Source organism: Macaca thibetana, chromosome 14, assembly GCF_024542745.1.
Source record: "Macaca thibetana thibetana isolate TM-01 chromosome 14, ASM2454274v1, whole genome shotgun sequence".
In the NCBI taxonomy this organism is placed as follows: Eukaryota; Metazoa; Chordata; class Mammalia; order Primates; family Cercopithecidae; genus Macaca; species Macaca thibetana.
The window spans coordinates 12,815,346-12,832,881 of NC_065591.1; the positions used below are offsets into that span (position 1 = coordinate 12,815,346).

At 53.6% G+C, this 17,536-nt stretch overlaps 1 protein-coding gene and 1 pseudogene across 2 annotated transcripts in view; both read left to right on the top strand.

Annotated features, from left to right (window-relative positions):
• The window catches only part of VPS37C (VPS37C subunit of ESCRT-I), a 31,066-nt gene extending 13,874 nt beyond the window's left edge, over positions 1-17,192 (top strand). The window contains 5 exon segments of the mRNA XM_050756963.1: positions 8,639-8,737; positions 13,165-13,336; positions 14,124-14,206; positions 14,919-15,080; positions 15,082-17,192. Of these exon segments, the coding sequence (XP_050612920.1) occupies positions 8,645-8,737; positions 13,165-13,336; positions 14,124-14,206; positions 14,919-15,080; positions 15,082-15,639 (1,068 nt within the window). The 5' untranslated portion in view covers positions 8,639-8,644 and the 3' untranslated portion in view covers positions 15,640-17,192.
• LOC126936415 (uncharacterized) lies at positions 16,081-17,192 on the top strand (annotated as a pseudogene). The gene is made up of 2 exons (XR_007719439.1): positions 16,081-16,088; positions 16,200-17,192. The product of XR_007719439.1 is annotated as an uncharacterized LOC126936415 (transcript).
• Positions 17,193-17,536: the final 344 nt, after the last annotated feature.

Sequence of the window (17,536 nt, forward strand, 5' to 3'; positions counted from 1 at the left end):
GGAGTTTCCAAAGCTCTTTTTGGGCTGTTTGCTTCTCTGAGCCACACAGCAACCCCTAAGGTAGGATTATCACCATGGTGCCCCATTAAGGAAACCCAGGTTAAAAGACTTGATGACGGCCACACAGAGAGCTGTGGAGCCAAAGCACAAACTCAAGGCATCTGTTTTCAAATTCCTTGCTGCACAGGACAGAATTCTGTGCAGACACAGAATTTGGGGAGAGACTTGGCATGAACCACTTAGGGGCAAGGGGTGAGGGCAGTGCAAGTTGTCTCTGGGCCTGGCATCCTACACTCTGATCTCAGTGCCCTCACTGTCTAGAAAATGCTGCATTTTACAGTTCAGCTTTTTTTTTTTTTTTTTTTTTTTTGAAGGTTATCCTTGGAGAGGATCTCTGATCAGTGGAAACGATTTGTTTTTGAGCTGATTAGCTCATTGAACAAAACCATCAGTGCATGACTTTTTTTTTCCGATAAGAACAGATCTGGAAGGCTGCCCCAAGTTTGAACACCCCCCCCCCAGAGTCCCCCTTCCATGTCTGTTAGGAAGTTCTGTGGCCTCCCCTGCTGGGGACATGGCCCTGCCTTTGGCGTAGATCCACCGGCCCTGCGCTATCTTTTACCAGATCGTGTACCCTGTGCTCAAGACCTGTGGGATCGATTTAGTCAAGATAAAAAGTAATGGAAAGAAGTTGAGACCAGAGATCAAAGCAACAGGTGCCAGATGGCCGGTCCGGCTGCACCCAGAAATGCTGCTTCCTTGGTTCTGATAGCAAAGCTCCAGCGCGTTCAGCCTGTGTCCCCACCCCAACCTCCTTTCAGTGCATTGTGGCAAACGGTGGGGCTCCAGGACTCCCGTGGGATGTCTTTGTCACCTCTCCCCTCTGCCCCACTCCCTTTTCTGTGATCTGTACCCTTGCACTTGCCTCCCATAGAGGATATGGCGTCAATTCAGGTCACACACAGCAGCCAGTGGGTTTTGGTGGCCTACTCAAGAGTTTCTCACAGCTTTGAGCTGAAATTTAAAAACGGGAAGATGCACCTAGATGTAGATTTCTGGCTTCCCTTTGGAGAGCGGAAGGGTCTGGGAAAGCTGGCAAGGTTGCAGGAGGGGCCTGGAATCAGCAGGGCAGCTTTCTAGCCAGACACACTCCCTGCCTGGCGCTTGGCCTCCTGTTGCCGGCCTGGCCCTTGCAGGCCACTGGGTTTGAGACCTTTGGTGGGGGTGAGAACTGCAGAGAGACAACTTTAAAAAGCAAAAGGAAAAAACAAAAGCAAGTGTTCTTCCTTCTCAGGCGCTGTTAGTGAAGAACCAGGGGCACTATTCCTCTTCTCTGTGCAGGGAACACAGACTGGCTCACACATAGCTTTCTCACCTTGTTCCCTGCCAGCCAGATCACTTTCGAGTTGATGATATCGCTCTAGAAAAGGTGTTTTCTGCTGTACCTGTGAAGCTGTGCAGCCGCCTGCCCCGCAGCCCTCCCTCCTTCTCCCCTGCCAGCCACTTGGATCTGCAGTGGCTCCACCTGGGCTGGCACGCGCAGACCCCTGTGGCCAAGCTTTCCAGGCCCACAGAGCAGCCTGTCTCTCCTCCTTAGTCCATTGGTCTCTGCCTCTGTTACGCCACTCTCACCTATATTCATGATAAATTATTGTGAGTATTTTTGGCTTTTTAAAATGAAACTGAGTTACTTGAGAGTTAGGATCGGCTCTTACCTGTGAATGCCGTGTCTGGCTCATAGTAAGAACCCCACAAATATTTGCTCACATCCTGCTTACCCCATTTATCCTTCCTCCCTTGATGCGGGTCTCCCAGTGTTCTTGGCAATGCAATTGCTTCATAAGTATTGATTCAGTCAGGGAGTGGAGAAATGGGAGCAGGCGGGGGTGAGGGGAAGAAGGCCCCGTTCTGTGTCCCCGTGTCTTCACTGACTTGTTCTCTCCTTCCCGTCTCCATCACTTTTTGAGCAAACGTTATTGTGAGCTATCTGAGAGCCAGTCTGCTGGGCTTGGGTTGATGAAGATGAGCGAGACATTCTTGTCTTCAAGGGATTGGTTTATTCTCACCCTCAACAACTCCCCACTCCTGCGTAGCAAACCCCGGAGGTCACCAGAGCAGTGCCACATCCTTCCGGGCATCTTGGCAGTGGGAGGGGCTCTGGGCCAGGGCCCTGGTACTGAGGGGCCCAGGTAGTTGGACTCGTCACACCCTCCAGAAGCAAAAGCGCAAGGACTCTGGGTCCCCGAAGGATATCTTAGGAACCCCCAAGTTCTCTACTTTGAGACATCCACGGTGGCTGGAGTCACTCCGAGAAGTGTTATTTTGGAGTTGCTCTCGCGTTGGGTGATGGAGTCAGACGCCGCCAGCAGTGGATGGCCAGGCTTCAGGGGCATCTTCTTAGTTGGTAGCTCTGTGGGATGTGGGCAGAAGAGTTTCCTGTTCTTCCTTCTCTGTATTAGGGACTCGGGAAAGTGCCTTGCTGCTTCCAGCCTCGCTGGTGGCTCTGAGGAGCGGGTGATGGCTGTGGCACTGGTGAGAGAAAGGGACCCGTAATTTCCAGGGGTGGGTGATGCTGCAGTAAACCCCACAAGGTGGCACTTGCCTGCCCAGCCTGAGATGCTGTGTGAGGGCGGCGAGGTGGGCCTCCCCAACCTGGAGGCAGAACAGGGAGGGACGGGATAATCAGCGTGCTTGCGTGGGCTCCTAATCTCTGGATCTCGGGCCTTATGGCTAAACACCTTATCCTCATCACAGCCCTCTGATAGGCCGAGCAGGTGGGGCAAAGATGTTGGTGAAATGGAAACACCCACACAGGGGTAGTATCCTTCCTGCTTCTTTCTGGAATTCATTTTATCTGTGAAATAGGGAGCACTTAAGCTCATGCCGGCTTTACGTACTGGAGAGGATGTGGAGTTTACAGAGGGCTTTGATCTCTTTATTGTTTCAATTAAAGACCAGTGTGATAGTACAGAGGGCTTTGATTTCAGAAGAACAGAGCCATGTAAGGGTTTGTTTGCCCATTTTACAGATAAGGAAAATTGAGTCCCAAAAAGAACATCTGGCCTCCAGCTATTTGGCAAAGTTGGTAATAGGGTTCTGAGCACTCCTCGTTTGGGACATGTTTGTCTGGCACATGCCGGCAGTGCCTTCTGAAATGGGAGCCCCACGAGCAGAGGAGGTACCAGCTTGGTGGAGGCCCCCAGTCCCTTTCCCAGACTCAGCCTCCGTGTAGGGGGGACTCCTGGCCTGTTAGAAGCCTGATTGTGGCAGGCACTGTTTTCACGTGTCTCTCCCCCGCGGAGCTGGCCAGAGCTTGGGCACTCTTCTCATGAGCCGTGGCCGTGACGTTCAGCCCCTTGGTCTTGACAGTGTGTGACGCTGCCTCCCTCTGTAACGTGCATTGTCACATCACTACAAATCTGAAGCCTAAATCCCAGCATGAAGACTCCTGTCTTGTGCACCTGGGTGTCACCTGTCCCGCTGTGTCCACACAGAGCCAAGTCTTAGGAAGTGCCCTTGGGGTCCTGTGTGGGGACTCACTCTGTAGAAACAGCACTGCCTCTGTTCTCCTCCTGCCTCTGCTGTGACTGGGTGACAAGGCCCTTCCTCCCCTGGGGTCTTTGCTTTTCCTCTGTCAGATGGGGTTGCATCCACCTGAGTTCCCCCAGAGTGGTGGGGAAAGGGGAAAATAAGATAATAGATGCCAAACTCGTCAGACCCGGGTAGCCTAGTTAAAATGAAAACTTCGTTAAAAATTAAGAATCAGCCAGGCGCGGTGGCTCACGCCTGTAATCCCAGCAGTTTGGGAGGCTGAGGCAGGTGGATCACTTGAGGTTGGGAGTTCAAGACCAGCCTGATCAACATGGAGAAACCCTGTCTCTACTAAAAATACAAAATTAGCTGGGCGTGGTGGCACATGCCTGTAATCCCAGCTACTGGGGAAGCTGAGGTTGGAGAATCACTTGAACCCGGGAAGTGGAGGTTGCAGTGAGCCAAGATTGCACCGTTGCACTCCAGCCTGGGCAACACGAGTGAAATTCCGTCTCAAAAAAAAAAATTAAGAATTGGCTGGGCGCAGTGGCTCACACGTATAATCCCAGCACTTTGGGAGACTGAGGCAGGTGGATCACTTGAGGTCAGGAGTTCAAGACCAGCCTGGCCAACATGGTGAAACCCCTCTCTCTACTAAAAATACAGAAATTAGCCAGGCTGGTGTCAGGCATGTGTAATTCCAGCTACTCAAGAGGCTAAGGCAGGAGAATCGCTTGAACCTGGGAGGTAGAGGTTGCAGTGAGCTGAGATTGCACCACTGCACTCCAGCCTGGGTGACAGAACAAGACTCCGTTAAAAAAAAAAAAAAAAAAGAATACTGGAGATTCTGCAGTTCTAGGTCTGGAGAAGGACTTAGGACTCAAGGACTCTAAAAAGAGGCACATGTTGAGAATTCCTGGACCAGTAAAGACATTGCCATTCCAAACTGCATGACCTTGGGCAAGTAACGTCACCTCTGTCAGCCTCCCCTGTGAGGTTGGGGTGATACTGACGCCCACTGTGTAAGACGGTTGCCGGTGTCCTCATAGCAGCAAATGCTTAGTGGTGCTTATCATGTTCCTCACACTGCTCTGTTTTACAGATTGAGAAACTGAGGCACAAACGGGTTCGATGGCACAGCTAGTAAGTGGCAGACCTGGGTTCATACTGAGGCAGTTCGGCTCCAGAGTCTCATCTGTTAACCTCTAGAGCAGTGGCTCTCAAAGTGTGTTTCAGGGGGACTCCTGGAGGTTTCCAAAAACCCTTTCAGGCCATCCGTGAGGTTACAGTGGTTTTCATCATCATTCTGAGACATGACTTTCTCTCATCACCCTCTTTTCTTGCATGAGTATACAGTGCAGTTTTCAGAGGCTGCGTGGCCCATGATCATGTCGTCATTCAGGAAGCTAATGGAAGGTGTTGTTTGTGTATTCTTGTGTTTTAAAAATTTCTCGGCTGGGTGTGGTGGCTCACACCTGTTATCCCAGCACTTTGGGAGGCCAAGGCAGGAGGATTACTTGAGTACAGGAGTTTGAGACCAGCCTGGATCAAATAGTGAGACCCCATCTTTACAAAAAATTAAAAAAATAAATTAGCTGGGTGTGTGGTGGCACATGCCTGCTAGTCCCAGTTACTCAGGATGCTGAGGTGGGAGGATTGCTTGAATCTGGGAGATGTGAGGCCAAAGTGAGCTGAGATCACGCCATTGCACTCTAGCCTGAGCGATAGAGCGAGACCCGGTTTCAAAAATCTTTTCTTCCACTTTTAATTTCTAACATGGTAAACACCGATAGCTGTAATCCACATAAACAAAACTCTTTGGCGTCCTCCATAACATTGGGAGCGAAAAGGGTTCCTGAGACCAAAAAGTTTGTGTTGTGTTGTTGGAGGCTGTGTTACCTTATTCAATGTGATACTTGTCGAACATCTGGTGGCACCTCCCATGGTAAGCAGCTGGGCGGGGGAGTTGGTGCCTGTCTCAGGGAATCTCAGCTCTTCTAGGGGCCTCCCCACACGTGAGACCTCCGAGTATGAGACTGAGTCCTGAACCTGCTGGACAGATGGTGGTGCTGACTGTGCTGTGTGTGTGTGGTCGGCCAGCTGCCCGCGACAGAGCTTCCGTCCTCCACTTGGCTGCACCTGTGGTGCTGTGCCCTGACTGCAGAGTGAGCAGATGCTTGGTGGCGGGCCTCCCCTGGGGTGGAGCTGGTGTGGGTGCAGCTGCTGTGGCCCGGCAAGTCCTGTTCCAGGCCTGGCACCGAGCCAGCACTTTGCCTGTGCTATTCCACTGAACCTCGTACCCGCCCTGTGAGGGAGGTGCTGCTGTGAGTCTCATTTTACTGGTGAAGAACTCAAGGCTCAGGGAGGTTCCACCTGTGCGAGGGGCAGGGCCTGGACTCCAGCTGTCTCTGGCTGGCTGGAGCCTGCGCCCCTGATGTGTTTCGGTATCTCCTGTTTGTGGCCAGTTCATTTGGGTTTGGATTTGGAGTGTGCTGCCAGTGTTCCTCCCAGAGTTCTGCTCCAGCCCAGGCCAGCTGCAGGCTGCTCTTCCACTGCTCCAGTGCCAGCTTTTACTTCTTTTTTCTTCTTCTTTTTTTTTGAGACCAAGTCTCTCTCAGTTGCCCAGGCTGGAGTGCAGTGGCATGATCTGCGCTCACTGTAACCTCTGCCTCCCGGGTTCAAGTGATTCTCCTGCCTCAGCCTCCTGAGTAACTGGGATTTAGGCATGCGCCACCACGCCAGGCTAATTTTGTATTTTTAGTAGAGACAGGGTTTCACCATGTTGGCCAGGCTGGTCGCGAACTCCTGACCTTAGGCGATCTGCCTACCTCGGCGTCCCAAAGTGCTGGGATTACAGGCATAAGCCACTGCGCCTGGCCCAGCTTTTACTTATTTTCATTATTTTATTTCATTTTACAATTTTTACAATCAGATGCTATATTGCCTAGGCTGGTCTTGAACTCGTGGCCACAAATGAGCCTTGCACCTTGATCTCCCAAAGTGTTCAGATTACAGGTGTGAGCCACCATGTCCGACCTGGCTCTGGGGCTTTTAGACCAAGGGTTTTGGAGCAGTAAGGTGATGTGTGGACAGAATGCAGATTTGAATTTTGGCTCTGCCGTTTGCTGGCAGGTAACCTTTCTGATACCCTGTCTGCATATGACATGGCTGGCTGCTGCTACCTCTCCTTGTTAGGGGAGAACAGCACAGGGAAAACTGACGTTGTCCTTGCTCAGAAACCAGGGATCTCCACTGTGATATGACTGGCATGGAGCTGTTATCTTCCCAAAATCTGGCCCTGGACCAACTGTGTCAGTCTCTCCAGGAGGAATTCCGGATTTCTGGACCCTGCCCTGACCTACTGATGCAGAGCTCTGTGGGAGGGGCCGGCCACCTGTATCCTCAGTGAGCTTTCCCGGCATTCAGGTGCACACTGAAGTTTGGCAATCCCTGCTTAGAGGTTGGGGCCACTTTTAACCCTCAGGACATAGCAAACACTGGTCACGTCCCTGTATGGGTAGCTCTTTATCAGTGGCCATATGATTTGTTGTTTAAACCAGGGCACCCTTGAGCAGGTGGGGAGTCCCCTGAGGAGTGCACTGGGACTTCCTGGTACATGGGAACATGTGTCGTTTCTCAGTCCTCCTTTTATCTTTCTGATGGCCCTAGGAGATGTCATTCCCTTCCTGCTGCGAATGGGGAAACTGAGACCTGGAGAAGGTTGCATCTGACCACACAGCTGTAACCTTGGTCTTTGATTCTAGAACGCCTTCTCAGCTGGGTTGTCAGCCTTGGCTCACCCTAGCTGAGTCTTGGTGCAGGTGGGCTGTGGAGGACCCTAGATTTCTGTGGTGCTGGAATCTTTTGAAAACTAACATAACCTTTGTAATGAGAAAAACCAACGTGAAAGCTATGGAGCCGGACATGGTGGCGCACACCTGTAATCCCAGCGCTTTGGGAGGCCAAGGCAGGAGAATCGTTTGAGCCCAGTAGTTCGAGACCAGCCTGGGCAAACTAGTGAGACCCTGTCTCTACAAAAAATGTAAAACTTAGCTGGAGGTGGTAACGCACGCCTATAGTGCCAGCTATCAGGAGGTTGAGGTGGGAGGATCATCTGAGCCCAGGAAATCAAGGCTGCAGTGAGCCCTGTTTGTGCCATTGCTCTCCAGCCTAGGCAACAGAGCAAGACCATGTCTAAAAAAAAAAAAAAGCTATGGAATGCACCTCTGGAAAAGATACCAGATGAAAATGGAGGACCCTGTCAGCAGAAAGGAAGCAGGTGCTGGGTGTATTTGTGCTTCCTGTCTTCAGTCCCTGGGGTTCCCTCCTAGGCCTGGCTGTGAACCATCTACCACACAGACAATCGATAGCCCTCTAGGCAGAGTGACGGAGAGGGCCGCTGACACCAGCTGTCCGTCAAAGCAGATGTCCTCTTTAGGTCAGTCAATTTCCTTCCTTCCTGATTGCCTGCGAGGCCAACTGGCTGATTTTTTTTTTTCCTGCTCCTATGAGGATGCGCATATGACAGTCCATTTTGGTGACACATGGAGAGGGCTGCAGTTGAGGGGAATTCTGGAGGGAAACCTGAGGTTTCTGGAGCACTAAATGTAACAAGCAGTGACATAGTTGAACTGGTGATGTCGAAGCCAGCAAAGCCCCCATGTGAGGAGCTTGGTGTATTTTTGGTTCAGACAGAAATAGACACCTACCAGAGGACATGATGGCATCAGTGCTTGCAGGCAGCCTTGGGCCAGACTTAGTCTCCGTCCCTGCTGCCTGGCCCTCTCCTCCTGCCTTTTCCTCTGCTCCTTGGGGAGCTCCATCTAGCACCCGAGGATTGTGGTTTTGCTTCTGGCTGCAAGTGCTTTCACATATCCTGTTTATCAGGAGAGGGTGGAGGGGGCAGCTCCTTGGTCTCCCTGGGGAGGGGGTGGGCTGAGCCGCAGGAACGTGCTCTCAGAGATCTCTGCCCGTCCTCGAGCCTCCCAGTGGAGTGGTATTATCGCAGGAAAACTCCGGTTTGTTTTTGATCAATCATATGTACAGGCTCGGGGGTCCCTTCCTGTTGGGCTGCCCGTTCGTTACTTTGGTGTCGCTGTGTTCACAGGGAAGGATGGAGACGCTGAAGGAGAAGACCCTGCAGGAGCTGGAGGAGTTGCAGAATGACTCGGAGGCGATTGACCAGCTGGCCCTGGAGTCCCCTGAGGTAGAAGGAGGCTGCTATGGGGCCCGACAGAGGCCAGCAGATGAGGCTTGTTAAGAGGCGCTTGTGAAGGATGCTGGCTTATTGGAAGTTTTGGCCAAATTCATCCCCCTTTTCTGTGAACTTCATCCTGGTTTGGACTCAGAGGAATCCCTGAGGCTTCAGACCAGTTCCTGGGAGTTCTTGGCAGTGCTGGGGAGTCCACGCCTCCTGGTGCCTTCCCAGGACCCGGATGCCCCAGGAGTCCCCACACTGTCGTTCCAGCCCAGATCTGGAGGCAGCTCCTCAGAGCACTGGCATGGTTTTGTACCTACTTTTCCCCAAGAGCCTTGTGCGATCCCATGTCTCCAGGTGACTCTAAGGCTTCTAGGAGCCATTCTCGGGCTGAGATCTGGCTCATCTCCCATTGGATCCTGTTTCTCCTCATAACTCCTCCCTAATCCTCTCGCTCTTAATCACAGAGTCCCTGTGGAAACAAACAGAATCCTGCCTGTGCAGAGATTTAAACTTAATAAAAGATGTTCCCTGCCCCTAGTATCTCCTGTGACCCTGGGATGTCCCCTGCGAGATGGGAGAGGTCAGGCCACACAGCCAGAAATACCCACGGTCACCCATTGAGTGACTGCAGCTCATCCGTTGTTCTGGAAGCTCCCACTTCCTGTCCCTAATGTGAGGGAGAGACACGAATGCAAGTCATGCCAGCTCATTTGATTTGTATTTGGAGTACATGTTTGCTTGCACGGATGAGCAGGTATGGTGCATCTCTTCTGTGAACATGTAGTATTTTGAAATATGGGGGGCGCCAGGCCGGTGAGTCCCCTGCTCCTGTTCTGGCTTGCACTCTTGCCGCCTGCTGCCTGCTCTGCTTCCTAAGTGAGGAATCTTCACTGGGATGGAGGTGACTGAGCATTGGGTTGAAAAGACCTCCTGGTGGGCAGATTGTGAGGAGAGGTGGACACCATGGGGCACATCCTGCCACCCTAGGGCTTTTTCAGTCCTCAGCAAGGATGTGGAGCAAAGCTCGCTTGTCAAAGCCCCAGGGCCGACTCAAATGGCCTGTGAGGCTGTGAGCTCTGCCAGGGCATTGCTCCTGCCTGGCCTGGTGCTAGGCACAGTGCGGCTCTGCCTGCATTCCTTTGTCACATATGAAGCACTAGAGCGTGGTGCCATGGGAAGCCCAAGGCCTGCCTCTAGAGTGTGCAGAGCTGAGCAGGCGGACAGAATCGTGACAAAGCAGAGAATCATGGGAAATGTGAGCAGAAGCGACCTCTTGGGCAGAAGGCATTTGAATTTTGTGGTGTGCAGCCACACCTGTCCCATCGATCTGAACTCTCTGAGGGAAAGAAACACTCATGGATCAGGTGGAAATGAAGCAGGACAAGCCACTTAGACTTCAGACCACTGGCAAACTTTTTTATCGTGGGCTGTAAGACAGTAATTGAGTCACTGTGGGTTTGTGAGAAGAGACAGGAGCTCTCTCTTAGTTTGGGGCATGGACGCGGCTTGGAGAGAAGGGAGGTGGCAGGGGCTCTCCATGTAGAAGAGTGTGCATGGAGGGGCGTGTGGAGGGCAGCTGCTTTGGGGTGGGGGCCAGATGTAGAAAGGAAACACTGTAGCTTAGTAAGGATAGTTAGTCAGAATGGTTTTATCTCCCACTTTGCAATTTTTTAAAATTTTTATTTTTTTAGGCAGGGTCTTACTTTGTTGCCCAGGCTGGAGTGCAGTGGCACCATCATGGCTCACGGCAGCCTCGACCTCCTGAACTCAAACAACCCTCGCACCTCAGCCTCCCAAGTAGCTGGGACTACGGGTGCACACCACCACACCTGGCTAATTTTTAAATTTTACATAGCAACTTTTAAGAACTTAGATACTTCTTGTGGAGTTTTGCTGTAGATTCAAAGAAAATTGATAATTATCTATAAAGGTTAGTAGCGACTCCTTCCTTTTCTAGCTATATATCTGTATGAGTATAGATTCTTCCTGCTTATTTCCACCAAAGTAATATACTAGGACAGATTGAATTCAGAAGCAGCAAAACATGTGAAAACAGCTTTTATTTACCTATTTTTAGTCTTACCTCTTTTCAGTGACTGGGAGGACTTCACACTGAACCTCTAATATGCATCGATATGCAATTTTTAAGATTGATGCATATTTTGCATATTTATGGGGTAGATCCGAGTCTTTGTTGCATGCATAGAATGTGTGATGATCAGGCTGAGCGCAGTGGCTCACGCCTGTAATCCCAGCACTTTGGGAGGCTGAGGTGGGTGGATCACCTGAGGTCAGGAGTTCGAGAGCAGCCTAGCCAACACGGTGAAACCCCATCTCTACTAAAAATACAGAAATTAGCTGGGCATGGTGGCACATGCCTGTAGTCCCAGCTACAAGGAAGGCTGAGGCAGGAGAATCGCTTGAACCCAGGAGGCAGAGGTTGCAGTGAGCCGAGACTGTGCCATTGTACTCCAGCCTGGGCAACAGAGCGAAGCTCTGTCCAAAAAAAAAAAAGAATGTGTAATCATAAGGTCAGGGCATTTGGGGTCTCCATCACCTTGAGTATTTGTGGTTTCTGTGTGTTGGGAACATTTTATGCTTCTTGCTACTTTGAAATATACTATACATTGTTGCTGACCATAGTTACCCTACTCTGCTGTTGAACATTAGAACTTATTTCTTCTAACTGTATGTTTCTACCCATTGACCCACTTCATGGAGAAAGATGTCAGAAGGCTGTGGGGACCGGGAGCAGAAATAAGTAGGGCAAGATTTAGGGGAAAATGATACAGCGTAGATTTGTTGGTTTAGACGCAACGAAAAGGCAGTGGACGTATAGGAAGGCCAGAGGATCCATGGGGCCCTGCAAGGGATGGGTGAGCAGGAGGGCTTTAGGCCTTTCACTCTGGGTCAGCCATGTAAATAAAGTTTCCATGGCTAATAAAAATTAGATTGAGAGTCACATATGGTGGTTACTGCCTGTAATCCCAGCTATTGGAATGATGAGATGGGAGGATTGCTTGAGGCCAGCCTGGGCAACATAGGGAAACCCCATCTCTACAGAAAATGAAAGAACTTAGGCGTGGTGGTACGTGCCTGTAGTCCCAGCTACTGGAAGGGCTGAGGCTGAAAGATTGCTTGAGCTCAGGAGTTCGAGGCTGCAGTGACCTATGGTCATGCCACTGCACTCCAGACGACAGAGTGAGACCATGTCTCTAGAAGGCAGCAGCGTGGGCTCTAGGCTGGATAGACCCCTGGGCCCTACAATCCCTGAACCATGGCAGCTTCGTCTGGAGGGCTCAGGAAGGGCAGGGAGCTGTGGCATTCCTCTTTCCAATCTGGAGCACAAAGAAGAGGCTATGGGCCTGCCCCAGAGTGCAGGGCCTAGGCCCCTGTAGCTGGGACAGCAGGAGGGGCAGCCTTTCCCTGAAGCCTCCTCTTTCAGAATGCCCATGGGCTTCCTATGTCTGGTGGGGCATGAGTCAGTCCGGCTTGGTCTGTCACACGCTGACCATGGTGAAGCTGCACAGTGAGGGCCTGACTCAGAGTCGGTCTTGCTGAGCTGTTCCCTGTACCCTGTGGCAGGTGCCGAGGCCTGTCTTCTGGTGCCCCATGCTGCTGTCAGTGTACTGTCACCGCTGGCTCAGCGTGCGGGTCTGGCTCCTCAGCCCTCCTCTCAGGAGAGGACTCTTTGGTGGATTCATGGGGCATGAGATCACAGCAGCTGGGAAGGGTGCCTTGGCTTCTGCCTCACTGGCTGGCAGTGACGAAGAGCTGGCAGAGGAGTAGTGTGCCACTTGGCTTGGGGAAGTGTTTGCAGCAGGGAATGTCCAGGGTGGCCCCTCTGGCTCATCTGTGCAGCTTCTCTGCAGGACACACGTGCCGCATAGGAGGCAGGTCCAGGTCTCTCCTAAGTCAGTGGCATGGTCTGGTCCAGGGCCCTGGCTCTCTCACCCCTCACAATAACTTTGGGGCCTCATTGCGTGTCTTGCCTGTGCATCTGGCCAGGGCCACCTGAGTCCACCATGGTAGGTCTCTTCACTCTGAAGCTTGGGGATAAGTAATTTGGACTTTTGGTCCCTTCCCAGAAAGCCTCTGATTTTCTCATGTAAATTGGTCCAGCCCCTCCTTGGGGCTCTGCACACTCCATCGTGGATATCAGTCACGTGGCCTTGGGCAAGCTCTTCACCTTTAGCTCCAGGTTCCCATGCGTCTCCACCTTGTGGCTGTGGGTTAAAAGATTAAGTGAGGTGCAGAGTACTTCGTTCAGGGTTTGAACCTGGCTTTGTCTGACTAGTTGAGGGCTGAGTATCGCCCACGGATGAGCCTCTCCACCCCAAGGTGAGGATGTGCCCCGAAGGCCCTGACCCAGGCTGCCAGGAGGTTCAGGGTGATGGACGTTTTCCTTAGGTTCTGTTGTCCTGTCCTTTTAGGTCCAGGACCTGCAGCTGGAACGGGAGATGGCACTGGCCACCAACCGGAGCCTGGCGGAGCAGAACTTGGAGTTCCAGGGACCCCTGGAGATCAGCCGCTCAAACCTCTCAGATAAATACCAGGAGCTCCGGAAGCTTGTGGAGCGGTGCCAGGAGCAGAAGGCAAAGCTGGGTAGGGTGGCTCCTCTGTGAACTCAGGGTCCCCATTCAGGGTTGGATGGGGCTGAGCAGCTGGAACAGCATGAAGGATGGATTCCCTGTCCCCTCCCCAGGATGAGCAAGGCCCATAGCTACTGAGGCCCACCGTGTTCCCAGCCCTGTGCTAAGTGCTTTATGTACGGTTTTTGACAACAGCCGTAGAAGGGTGGGGACTGTTGTTACTCCGTTTTATAGGTAAGAAAAATGAGGCTCAGAGAGATTCAAGAACTTGGCTACGGTCACCCAGCTTAGAAATAGGTGGAGTTGGGATTTGAATCCAGACAGCCTGCATCCTTTGCTGCCGCTGTTACCCCTGGCAGCTCGGCTTCTGTGCTTTGCTGAGCTGCTCCTGAGCTGCTCTGGGCTCTTTGTGTCCCAGGACCTGTCACGTTTGAAGGTGGGAGGGCAGTCGTCCTGATGGTGAGACAGCTTCACGCTCAGATTAGGTGACTCCCCTGGCTGGCAGGCAGAACCGGGTCGGTCGGGCTCTGAAGCCCGAGTCGTTTCCCTTCCCAGGATGGTGCAGGGGAGGCTTGGCCAAGGTCGAGGCTGGGTTCAGTCGGGCCCTTCTCTGCTCAGGAAAGTAGTCTAAGGAACTGGACCAAAAGTGCCCATTAAGCCCACCCGAAAGGACCCTTTGGTGGACCCTGGGGTGGTGGCTGGGCCTGGATGCACACAGAGGGCATGCTAAGTGCCTTTAACACCGAATCAGGAAGCACTTTTCAAATGCCAGTCGTTCTGCCCTCCCTCCTCCCTTCCAGAGAAATTTTCTTCAGCACTGCAGCCAGGGACCTTGTTAGACCTTCTGCAGGTGGAAGGCATGAAGATTGAAGAAGAGTCCGAGGTGAGAGGGCGAGGCGACACCCCCCTTCCCTTCGCCGGGGTGTCAGTCCCTGCAGCAGGGGCCCTTGGAAGGAGGAGCAGATGTCTGCAAAGCATGGGACAAAGGAGCTTTCGTAGATGGCAGAGGTGAAGGACATCTTTAGTCCTGGGGAGGCCTTTTGGGTACAAATAACAGGAACTCAGTCCCCCTAGCTGAAGCAGAAACGAGTGATAGTGGACAAGGGCAGCTTGCAGCCCTGGATGAGAGGGCAGCACAGCAGGAGGCCCCCAGGGGCTGAGGCCAGCCCCCCACTCTGCTCTCCTTGCTTCCCGCTTCCGTCCGGGCCACCTCTTCAGCCTCTGTGGGCAAACTGGTGCTGTCCACTTTGGGTGGAAGAAGCTTCCAGGCCCTGCCAGTCCCTGGGCTAGTGCTCGGCCAGGTGTTCAGTACATACATGCAGTGGCCACTGTGGGCCTGGCCTGATGCCAGGGCGCCAGGACAGAGGTGACCATGACAGAGGCAGTTCTCGCCCTCGAGGGACTGACGTTCTAGTGAGGGAGACAGTGCATGTACCATCTGTCAGCTGTGAGAAGGGGCATATGGCCAGGGAGGAGGAGGGGGTGCCCAAGGCAGCGCGAGGTGGGAGGGCTGTAGCTGAATTTGGACCCTGGGGAAAAACAAGAGACCTTGATCCCAGCTGGCCCCTGTTGTCACTGGACCTTACGTCTTCCAGGCCATGGCTGAGAAGTTCCTGGAGGGCGAGGTGCCCCTGGAAACGTTCCTGGAGAATTTTTCCTCCATGAGGATGCTGTCCCACCTGCGCCGGGTTCGCGTGGAAAAGCTCCAGGAAGTGGTGAGGAAGCCCAGGGCTTCCCAGGAGCTGGCCGGCGATGCCCCCCCCACCCCGCCCGCCACCCCCGGCGCGCCCAGTCCCCCAGGCAACGCCCCCTGTGGTTGAAGAGCAGCCGCAGCCACCATCAGCCATGCCTCCCTACCCTTTGCCCTACAGCCCGTCCCCCAGCCTGCCTGTGGGCCCCACTGCCCATGGAGCCCTGCCACCGGCCCCTTTCCCGGTGGTGTCCCAGCCCTCCTTCTACAGCGGGCCTCTGGGCCCCACTTACCCGGCAGCCCAGCCTGGACCCAGGGGTGCTGTGGGTTACTCCTGGTCCCCACAGAGGAGCACGCCACCCCGGTCGGGCTATGCTGGAACCCCGACTGGCACCTCTGGGCCTGGTTACCCCTTGGCGGGTGGCAGGGCCCCCAGTCCTGGTTATCCTCAACAGTCTCCATATCCTGCAACAGGAGGAAAACCTCCCTACCCAATACAGCCCCAGCTCCCCAGCTTCCCAGGCCAGCCCCAGCCCTCATTGCCCCCGCAGCCCCCTTATCCCCCCGGGCCCGCCCCTCCCTATGGGTTTCCACCGCCCCCGGGGCCTGCCTGGCCTGGGTATTAGCCGTACTCCTGGCCCTCGGCCCCTCCCGAGTCCCACCCACGCTCAACCTTTGGCCCAGCCATCGCCGAGATTCGAGGGTCAACTGGAGGTGGCGTTGGTGCTCCCTGTGGACTTGCGTTGGCACCCGGAGGCCTTGGAGGGACAAGGCACTGGGCAGTGTGACTGGTCACGGCACTTGCTGGCCCTCTGGCCGGAGGTCCTCCTAGAAGCCCCTACTTTCAGTGCCTGGCTGTAGCGACGCTAGCCAGGCTGGGGTCCGGCACCTCTCGCCGGTGTCTGTGTGAGTGAGCGTGTGCGCACATTTATGAGCATCTACTTGCGGCTGCGCTCAGGGCCATCTGAACCCAGTGCAGAGTTATCTCGATGAGGAGGCCCCGGGTCTCCGGCCCCTCCGGCTCCCCTGGGGTTTGGCATATTTGACGTGGAGCCCCATGCCAAGGGATGCAGCTGTTGGTGTCTGTCCAGTTTTTCAAGGCTAGCCTGCCCACGCACTGTGGCAGGGGTTGGATTGGAGGGAGAGAACAGAGTTGGGAAAAACAACAGGTTTGAGTCCTATAAAGCCATAATTTAACTCCAGTACCTGATGTCAGGCAAGCTTGTCCTGTGTCCTGTTTGAGTGGCGGCAGCGCCAGTGCAGCAAGAAGGCTGGGGGTCGTGAAGATTGTCCCCAGACCTTGCTTGCACTATTTGGAGAACCCAGGGGGCTGCCTTGGGCCCTCTGGCCAGAGGGAAGGGAGCAGCTCTAGCCCTGGAGATTGTGGTCACATTGGGGCTCGTTTAGGAGTGGAGGGCCAGGTCACCTCCCCAGCCACCCTTCTCTCCTCTGGGACCCCCCACTTTAGGGTGACTTTGCCCGAGGCCCACGCATCCATCCACTCCTTTAGTGCCTTGAATCTCATTCACAAGCAGCCCCCTCCCTTTCCCTCCCCTGCCCCTCACTCCTTTGATGTAATCCTCCCACCCCCAGTGTCCATCCTAAGGCATCAAAAGAGGCCCTAACGTAACTTCCCAAATGGTGCTTTTTAAAAAACACCATCACTACATAGGGGCAGTTTTTTCGCACCTCCCTGTCTTCAGAATGTAAAGGGTGGGGATTATGGCTCTGTGTAATATGCAGCCCCCTGCACTGTGGGGATTGGGGCATGTTCAGTAATCAGAATGAAGACAATAGACAAAGGGGTGTGATGAGTGTTAACTTGGTTGTTCCAGAGGTAAACCAGGTCTCAGGGAAGAGCCTGGAGCTGCTATTGCTTAGGAAGTTGTACGTGCCTTGAAATGTCCACTACCTGAGGACCCAGCGTCTGGTGGGCCCGGGGCTGCTGGGGCCAAGGAGAGACCTTGACCTTCTGGTGCCTGCCCCTCCCCGGCCTACGTGCCATCTGCGTGACGCTCGGTCCGCGGTGCCGGTTCTTTACCAAATGTGCTTGCTTCTCCTAAGTTATTTATAAAGAGAAATCACTAATGGACTCTACTGGTTTGAGTGCTTCTGAGCTGGATGACCGACCGCCTGTATGTTTGTGTAATTAATTGCCATAATAAACTTTGATGAGTCACATGTGGTGTGGTGTTGGTGGCTTTGAGTGAAGACGTGGCTGCATGTGGATGCCTTGATTTCTTCTGCGGCCTTCAGATCGTGCTCTGTGGAGGGGCCTCTGTGATTCACATCCCAAAGCCCCATCCGTCTGGATGTCAGCCCTCCCCTGCCTGCTCACCCCAGGGCTGGCCCTGGGAGCATTTACCTTCCCTCTCCCGCTCTTCCACTTTCCTTCTTAGCGGTTTTCCTGTTGGAGCCTGCGTTTTGCCTTGTCCTGGACCGAGAGCAATGGCATGCAAGGCCACAGGATGCCACGAGGGGGCGTCTGGTCCTCAGCCCGCTCGGGAGGTGCCGTGATCCTGC